This window comes from Pteropus alecto, unplaced genomic scaffold (genome assembly GCF_000325575.1).
Source record: "Pteropus alecto unplaced genomic scaffold, ASM32557v1 scaffold125, whole genome shotgun sequence".
NCBI classification, from domain to species: domain Eukaryota; kingdom Metazoa; phylum Chordata; class Mammalia; order Chiroptera; family Pteropodidae; genus Pteropus; species Pteropus alecto.
In genome coordinates, this window is record NW_006436888.1 from 2100567 (window position 1) to 2110138 (window position 9572).

General features: G+C 58.8%; 1 protein-coding gene across 1 annotated transcript in view; it reads left to right on the forward strand.

Annotated features, from left to right (window-relative positions):
* Window positions 1-202: 202 nt before the first annotated feature.
* FAM131C (family with sequence similarity 131 member C) overlaps window positions 203-9572 on the forward strand; it is a 30598-nt gene continuing 21228 nt past the window's right edge. Inside the window, exons 1-2 of the mRNA XM_006914416.3 lie at window positions 203-305; window positions 764-826. Coding sequence (XP_006914478.2) covers window positions 203-305; window positions 764-826 — 166 coding nt within the window. The remainder of the gene's footprint in view (window positions 306-763; window positions 827-9572) is intronic.

The window sequence follows — 9572 nt, forward strand, 5'->3', positions numbered from 1 at the left end:
CCCATCTGACTTTACGGTTCTCCTCTTCCGTCTTCCCTCTTCTGCTCCTAAAGGCAAGGCTACAAGGAGAGAAGAGCCTCACAGCCGAGAGAAAGCAAACTTGACTTTCTACACTAAAGAACTCCTTTCAGGAAAGGTCACGGTCCCTGGCTACCTCAATCCTGCAGCTTCACCTCCTTCCTCTCCTCTTGCCTGGGGCAGAATGGTGAATGGCCACATCCCCTTGTCACAGGAGAAGCAGGATGTAGAGTTGAATGAGGCTACAGAGACTGTCTTCCTTAACTGCCCCTGCCGGAGTGTCTCCCGTACAGGCCCTGAGGCCCTTCCTGCAGCTCCATCCTCACTGGGCTGTTTGTCTTGGATGTGGTCCCTGATCTAGGGAGCCGGGAGGGATGTGGTGCATTGGCATCCAGCTTTGAACCCTCAGGAAAAGTCCCAAGTGATGCTGCTCTCTACCCAGCCAGGATTCTAGAGACTGGGGACACACAGAACCTCCAGCCTCTCACCTGCTTCGCAGGTCACCCCAACATCAGTCCCGAAGGAGAAGGTTGGTTAACCCTCAGGAAACCAGGAGTAGAGAGGGGAGGCTAGATTTCTGTTCAGACCACCGACATGTTTATAGCAGGGAGTTGGGTAGGTCATCCCAGCTGGGAGAGGGGTTCCTTCGGCCATTTACCCCACCCACTCTATTGTCCAGATGGCTAAACCGAGCCTCAGGTCACATGGCAAATTCCCTTCTCCCCACAGGTGCTTCTCCCCACAGGTGCTTGTTGGCCAGCCATGGTGGCTGTGGTGGCTGTGGTGGCTGTGGTGGCTGTAGCTGCAGGTGCTGCAGGAGTTAACCGTTCAGCCCAAGAGCCTGAAATGTGGCCTCTTGGGAACAGAGAGAGCTCACGGCTCCTCTCCCACCCGTCATGCTCCATCGGAGGCTGACACTTTCCTGGCCCGCAGCTCCAGGGGCATCAAAAAAAGACATGTTTTGTTCAAGTGTCCTAAGGCTCCGTCAATGCCTTCCAGCCAGAGACCACCAGACACACACCTGAACAAAAGTGAGTCCTGTCGTGCAAGGTGGGGGAACACACTCCTCGGGAAGGCAAGGGGCAACCCAGCGAGTGGGAGTTAGGAAGGACTTCGGAAGGGGTTCAGGCTGCGGCTAGGTGATCGGGGAGGGCTCAGGGGATGGAGCTTTGCCTTGGGTGGGACGCCATTATGATGGGGTGGGGGAGTGGGGAGGGTGGGTGGTTAGTCTGCAATTGCATATCTTAATTTTAATCGAAAAGGGAAGAAAAACGAATGGAAGCTAAAGCTGTGATTGGCAAAGAAGCAGCCATCACAGGTTTAGCCAGGACAGAGGGACGTGTGGTCATTTTTGTGGTTTGGACTACGTTCATTCCCCACCCCCAACCGCGTTCAGACGTGATCACAGAATGGTCTTTTTTTCTGTCCTGATCCATCGTGGTCTTTGAGTGGCTTTGACTGATGTTTGTGATCTGTAAAATTGCTTGTGCTTAACAGGAGCATGCCCTGGCTTAGCTAGGAGGGCTGCTTTTCTCTTTCTCAATTTGAAAGGAAACAGCGTGGAGCCCTGGAAAGCTGGCCACGTCACACAGGGTCCCTGTGAGGGCACATGTCAGCCGAGCCTTATCTGTTGGCCCCAAGGCTGCAGAGGAAGCTCAGTTGAGGCAGGGAAGCCAAGAGGCTTCAGAGTCAAAGCTGGGTTCAAATTCTGACTCTGCTCATGCTCTTGGACAAGTCACTTCCCCCCTTGCAACTTCACCCACTCAACAAACACTTAGGGGTTGGGGACCTTGGCCAAGTGCCATAATTCTCTGGCACTCAGTTTACGCCTCTAGAAAACAGGAATAATATTGGTACCTAAGAAAAAGTAGTGCCTATCTCCTAGGGCTGCTGATCTGTACTTCCCAGGGGTCCCTGCCTCCCCGACCACCCCTGCCTCGTGACCCTTTATTAAGGAGGAAGCAAGAGGGTTTGGCCTGTTTTGAAGAGTGAGTCCCCTGCCCACCGGCCTCAGAACCTCATACCTCAGCTTGTCCCCAAGGCAGGTCTGGGGCTGCACAAAGCAGAGGAGGTTCTGGCCCCTCCAACCTATGATTTCAGCTGCTCCTGGGGCTGAACTATGTGACACAGCAAGGAAGGTGGCCCCACATCTTGGAATTGCCCTGTAGGCAGCCAAACCCCTGACTCTGCCCAAGTATCAGCTCCACCACCGCGGCCTGGGTACTGCCCGTTCCTTGGTCCAAGTCTGATCAGCCGGACGCTGTGGGGATGCCCTCCCAGCACGGACATCCTGTGGTTCCCTGGCCTTCTCTAGAACACTGGTGCCAGTGTGGTTGATGGGGCCTGGGGAGGCAGAAAGGGTGCCAGGGCCGTGGGAGTGGAAGGGAGCATGCACCATCCTGCCTTCTTCAGGCGTGGAGGAGGCGGTGGTGACAGAGGAGGGTGTGAGACGAGCATAGGAAGAAGTGTGTGTCCCTGCCAGAGACGGTTACCTGGGCTTAAGTGAGACGGCAGGTGGGGGCTGTCAGCCAAGGGCCGTGGGTGTAGGTGTGTGCAGAATGTGTGGGCAGGACTCCGACAGCAGGGTGGGTGCGTATTCGTGTGTGCGTGTGTGTGGTGCCCTCACCTTGGTGGGCAGGTCTCAGAAACAGCCTGGGTTCAGGATTCGCACCGGCCTGGGTCATTTCCCCGTTGTGTGACCTCAGCCAGGACACTTGCCCTCCCTGAACCCTGTGCATCCACTCCTCTAGTACAATATTTGAGCTCTTGGCACGCACTGGTCATTGAGGAGGCAGGGACAAATGAGGCAGACAGAGTCCGACCTCTCATTCAACTGCTGGCCTGAGCTTTAGTTTCCCCATCTTTAAAGTGGGGGGTAGCAATATCCATCTCCGAGATAATGTCGGTAAATCGCACGGCATCCCGTTAAAGGGCTTGGCGGACATTTGTTTTCTTCCTCCTGGAAACCTCGATGCCGCACCTCTCCTTCCAAGGGACACAGTAGGGGCCCCCTTCAGGGCACGGTCCGGCTCTCAGACCACTTGCTTTCTGCCTGGCTCACGGGCCCTGGGAGTGAGTGGCAAAGGTATCTGGGGCAGGGTGGATGATAAGGGAGCCTCGCGGTCCAAGAACACTGGTGACTTCCCAGCACCAGCCGAGAGAAGTGGGGGTGGGTCTGGAAGGCAAAGAGTCTCTGTGGGGGCCCTTCAGTCACCCCCCCACACACCCACCGGGTGGGCACAGGTGTGGGATGGAAACTCCTCCGACAAGCTAGGACACCCTCTTTCATGGCGAGAGGAGGCAGGGAAAAGGGCAGAGGAGGTGGCTGCCAACTTCTCACTGGGCTGCTGTTTACATCCAAGCCATGAGCTGGCTCTTGGCTTCGCTGCCTGCTCCCCAGCCAGGTGTGCTAGGAGAAGCTCCCTGGCTCCGGCCCGGCCCCCGTCAGCATTCGATGCTCTGGTTCGGCTGGATTTGGGCACCAAAAGAGATAGCTGGGGCAGGTGACTCCTGACGCTTGCTTAGAACCAGATGCCTGATTTCCCCCTCCGTCTGATTTCTTTCTCGGGCCCACGGCAACTCCTCTGAGGCTGAGGAACAGCTGTGCCCCCTTTCAGGGAAGGCTGGAGAAACCTCAGGGAACTTCTGGGCCAGAAAGGACAGTGCCCTGGAGAAGGGGTCGATGCCCTCTCTTTTCAATATTAGTGGACTAGGGGCGCGTCTCAGTGAGGGTGGCTGCCACTGGCCAGCCTAGAAAGCAAGTGGGGAGGCAACGGGCTATAGCTAAAGTGGGAAAGATTCACGTGAGACCCCAGATTATCACTCAGGCCCACAGTGAGGGATGCTGGAGTCAGAAACGGATGCTTATGCGGCCGCTGAGCTGACCCGTCTCGGGGCTTCTTTTGGCAGGGGAGAGGAGACAGGCCAGGAGAGAATGAAGAGGAAACCAGGGGGCAGGGTCCCCTCTCCATACCGAGTGAGGGGCGTGTGGATCCCAACCTCCCCACCCACCCATTTCCTTCTGCGTTGCCAGCCATCACTGTGGAGAGGTCCCAGGCTTGGGGGTCATGGAGTTAGAATTGCGGGGTGTAGGTGATCCCTTTATCCTTTCTGAGCCTGTTTTCCTCTGCTATGTGTGTACCTGCCTCTCAGGGCCCATGTGAGATCACACCACGTCACACCAGCAGCCCGATGTGTGAGCCCTGTGTCTGACACGCCTCCTCGCACATGGTTTAACTTATTCCTCCCATCGGTCCTCTAAGGCAAGCAGCATTATAGCCCCATTTTACAGATGAAGAAACTGAGGCCTAGAGAATCCAAGGGAGACATGTGGTAAGCTGGGAGATACCTGTCCTGGGGGGGCCCCTCGCCTCCCCTCTCAGAGAGCAGCGAGTGAGGCCAAGTGGCCCAGGTGTGTCGCAGCTTGCAGAAGGGGAAGAGGCTGATAGCGAAGCTCCGGGACGCGGTTGGCCTCATCGAAGGGGAAACTCGCCATCCAGGCAGGTGTCTCTTCCAGTCGCCTTCTCAAGTTTCATTTCCTGAAGCAATGGGTCACAGCTGCACGGCTGGCTCCCCTAATGACACTGAGTGGCATCCAGGGCTCCAGGCTGAGGCTCTGCCCAACGCCCACCACCCTCAGCTTCCAGGCCACCCTCGGACCTGCCCCGAGGGACAACTGCTTCCTCGCCCACTCAGCCCTCTGTCAGGGCTCTGCCTCCTCGTCCTGCGCACGTTCAGCTCCTAATTTGCCTGGCTCCTGGCACCCTCTCCCAGGGCATCTGGCATCGGGATGTCCAGAGAGAGACGCAGAGAGGCTCTCTGCTCTGACCCAGTTCCAACCTCGCGTTTGCTTTCTGTTCAGAGAACGAGGTGCAGGGAATTAAGATGCCCTCAGTACACCTTGTGTCACAATGCTGGGAGGAGGGGAGCCAGGAGCAGAACCCAGCCACCTGCTCCAGCAGGACACTTCCGACTTTATCCGCGCGACCTCCGTTAAACCTTGCTCCCTTCCTCCTTTACCAGACCCCCACCCACCCACCGCCCGCCCCTTCCAGCTGCTGTCCAAGCTGTGGCCTCCCCTCCTTGCCCCCTCTCCTTTCCCAGCCCCCCCCCCCCCCACCGCCCGCCCCTTCCAGCTGCTGTCCAAGCTGTGGCCTCCCCTCTGGCCTCCAGCCTCCAGTCTGGCCCCTCCCAGCAGTCTCCTGTGACCGTCCCCACCACCCCCGTGCTGAATCCTTCATGGCTCCACTTGACCCCCTGTAAAGTCTTGACTGCTGGCTCTGGCATTCAGTGCTGGCCCTGCTGTGACCGGCCCTGCAGGGCCTTCTCCTCACAGCTAGCCTCCTGGCCCCGAGTCCGCCCTGCGTCTAGAGGTGAGGGACACAGTGGTCCCTCATGAGTCCTCAGGGAGAACTGAGGCACAGAAAGAGACTGACTCTACCTTGCTCCAAGCCCCCTGGCCCGGCCAAGGGCTAAGCCTTCACCCCCCCACTTCATTGCCCACCCCAATTCCTGTAAGCCAGAGCTGATGAGGGGGAGGTGGGCAGCCCGTGCAAATCACCCCTAGGTGCTGCGGGCACCATTTAGCCTCGCTGCCCACCCACATGCACACTCCTGCCCTGAGCAGCCACGGGTCAGGGCACAGGCCCTGAGGCCACCTCCCAGCGCCGTCCCTGGGGTAGGCCACAGCTTGGCACGCTTCTCCTGTTCCAGGCAGGGCTCCACCCTGGTGCGCCCACCCCACTTGCCCTGCCCCGGCGGCCCCCAGCAGGTTGTTTTCCCCAGCTCTGAGCCCGGCTCAGCCTCCAGGGCCTGCCAGTCACGTAGCCAAACTCGTTCCTCCTCTCCCGCTGCCCAGGCTGCTGAGCACAGCGGTTTCCTGCTGGGGAGAGCACAATGGAGCCTGCCCCAAGGGACCCGCCCTGGGGAGGCGCCGGCCTGAGCGCTGTGTGACCCGGGACAGGGCCCACGCCCTCTCTGAGCCTTGGTTTCCCCAGTGAGAAGTGAGGGGGCGAGACGAGGTCTGGTGAGGCCACTCTCCAATCACGATGACAGCAGGCTTTCCTAAGAACATGCGTGTGCGGCGCCCGAATGCTCATGGCCATCCGGTAAGGTCAGGGCAGGACCAGGCTCACTTGGCCACAGTTGCATCTCCCTTCTCTGGCGATGTCTCGGATCTGTTCCTTATCCCCATCCCCTCTCCCGCAACCCCCTCCCGTCCCCCTCCTCCTCCCAGGAGGCACCCGGCCTGAGCTGGGGTGCTGGGCCGAGATGCTCCAGGCCTGCCGGCCCGGCTGGAAATAGGGGAGAGGTTTAGAAAGACGTGGGGGGAGACACTGATGATGGGGGGAGACCCAGATGATGGGGGGAGACACCGATGATGGTGGAAAGCAGAGGTGCAGAGGTGCAGACGGCAGGCTGGCCTGGGAGGGAGCCAGCCAGTTTGGGACCAAGAGTCATCGACAAACCCCTAGCCAAGGGCGCTTCCGAGGCCAGGGGCCTGAGGTCCTACAGAGGTTTGCTCCTGCCTCCCCAGCGGCCGCCCCCTCTCCCACACAAGCGCCCTCAGCCCGGGAAACCTCACGTTCACCTCCTAATTTGGACCTGGCTCTCCGACCCAAAGCCTGGGACCCAAGGCCTCACTGAACTGGATCCTCAATGGTGGGGAGTGGAGAGGCGGCTACACTCTCCACAGTAACACTCCCCCAGGAGGTACCCTAGAGACCCCCAGCCTGACTCTGTCATGGGTCAGGGTCTGCACAGGTGTGTCCCCAGAAAAGCAAGGCCCCAAGAGAGGGCCTTTCTCAGGGCAGTGCAGAGGTGTCTAGATGAGAACCGGGGGACAGTAGGGCCTGAACTGCTTCCGGGGAGAGGACACTGTGGCTCCCCCGGGGGGGGGGGTTGGGGGAGAAGTGGCTACTGTCCCCACAGCCGTGCCTCCCCCTCCTCAGGCTCAGTATCCAAGGCCTAGCAACACCACCGATGCCACCCCCTCCCCCAGCCCTCTAGGAGCGAAGTCTAGACCCTGCCCCTGCCAGGCCTGGGGCTGTCCCAGACACTCTGCTCTGAAGCTCAGGGTGCCCAAAGGAACGAGCCCCAGCTAGAGCCCCAGCTGGAGCCCCAGCGACCCAGCCTCACCTCCTGCCCCCTGTCTCCACCTCCTGACAGGGGCAGCGATGCCTACCCTCCCGCCCCCCACGCTCTCTTAGGCAGGTGAGCGGGAAATCCAACTCGCCTCCGAGACTCAGTTTCCTCATCTGCACGATGGGCCTCAAAACAATCCCTACTTCCTAGGCTGGTGGCAGGAACAGAGGGCAATGTGTTGGGACCTTCGCCCAGTGAGGTGTGAAATCCGAGGAACTTAGGTCGTCTCTCCCCCAGGCCTCCCCTCCAGGACGTCTGACTTCCTTATTTCTATGGCTGCCACCTCCTCGGCTTCCAAGCCTGCTGGAAGGGCCCCCCATCCTCAGACAGACCTGGTCCCAGAGCCACTTCCTCCCACCCCACCCAGTCCCCTCCCCCAAAGGGCTTCCGCCCCGATCTGGCAGGTTGTAAAGCCTGATTGCTGGGCCTCCTCCATCAGACCCCCAGGGCTGGGGGTCTTCACCAGACCAGGGTGCGGGCGGGGCCAGCAACTGGAGCCTGCAGGTTGACCCAGCTCTCCAGGGGATTCTGATGCCCACTGTTCTACCTGCCGGAACGAGAACACCTCACCCTCAGGGGAATCCTCGAGGCCCTCTGTCAGCTCCACCCTGACCTGGTTGCTGCCCTGCCCCCCTCTGGGAAAAACACTTTCCCAGACTCTGCCGATCTGCTCTCCCCCCACCCACCCCACCCGCTTCTTGGGCTGGGCAGGGCTGGGCAGGGCTGGGCAGGGCTGGGGAGACCAGCTGGGCTGTGTTTGTTTTTGGGGTTTTCCTCTTGGGCTGGTTTTCTAGACAAAAGGCCTGGATGATGGTGGAGACAGAGCCAACCCCAGTCCTTCATGGCACTAGGGGATTATAATAGGAGGTGTGTGTGGGGGGCCATTTACACACCTCCCAGAGCCAGGCCATCTCAAGGAATCTTTGAAGCCCTGTGATGCAAGAGCTCTTTCCCCATTTTAGGGAGGAGGAGACTGAGGCTCAGAGAGGCCCAGGGATTGCCCAAGGACACACAGCTGAGGAGGCACCAGAAGGGGTCGCTCAGCAGGGAGTTTAGTTTGGGGCTACACCAGGTACCTCACTATTCCTCCTCCAAACTCCTCCCCTTGCCTCACTGCACCCTCCCCCACGATTCTGTGCTCCCCTCCCCCAAATCTCTCAGCCAGTGCCTCTCTCTTCTCTTCCTTCTTTTCCAGGTGGCCCCATCCTCAGCCCTGTCCTCATTACTTTCCCCTGAAAGAGCCACAGACCCTTTGTGACTCCAGCCACCAACGTCCAAACCACTGACTTCAGGTCACAATGGCACCATTGAAGGTACCTGCCCGTGCCAGGCCCTGTACTGGAGGTGGTGCCCAAGAGGAGCTAACTGCATCCTCACGACGGCTCTGGGACGTGGGTGTTTTTATTATCCACATTTTACAGGCAAGGAACGTAAGACCCAGGTAGATAAAGCCACTTGCCTATAGGTGGCGAAGTCAGGACTCGAACTCAGGCTGGCCTCATGCTCCACTTCTCCACGTTAACCCTCTGGCTCTCCAGCCCGGACCTCTCGATCTCCATGGGCCCCCGGCAAGGCTCCCCATCCCTGCCTGGCCCATACCATAGCGCTCATCTGTGTTAAGGCCTGTGTGCTCCATGTCCCCACGCCCACCCTACCCCTAGACTGGAATCATCTCGGGTCCCATTCATTCACAGCCATGTTCCCACACCCAGCATTTCAGGCTTGGAATACAGTATGGCCTGGGGCCGGATTTCTGAGGAGGGTCAAAGTGATTCCAGCTCAGGATCTGGCCTCAGATTCCCTGCATGGTGCCCTCTGCTGGTCATACCAAACACTGCACAAGAGCCTTCTGATCTGCCCTTGTCTGAATCCCCATCAGCCTAATAACCTCCTTGGTTTATAGAGTTCCTTTCTTCCATCCAGCTCAAAGCACTTTCACATCTGTGATCTCCCTGGCCTGGGACCAGCCCCAGGAGTGTGGGAGAGCCCTGCATTTCTCTCCCCATTTTACAGAGACAAACTGAGGCCCAGAGAGAAACGGGCGAGCCCCAGCGTGCCGGAGGATCCAGAAAAGAGCTTACAAGTCTATTTCTCCAACTTTCTCAGTTATAGATGAATAAACTGAGACCTAGAGGGGAACAGACTTGCCCGAATGAGTCCTGGGCTAGCACCTTGGTGTTCTGAACACAGTCCGGGGCTTTCCCACGACATCAAGATCTCTGCCTGCAGCTCAGCAAGGCTTGGCCAAGTCATTAAACATAACAAGCCTCTGTTGTCTCATTTGTAAAAAGAACAGTACTTCTCGCACTGCCTACTTCTCAGGGGACGAGGAGATGGAGGACGAGGGAGATCTCATGACAGGCCGTGAAGCCAGGTGAGGTCAGGCAATGGGAGAGTGAGGGCGGTGACCC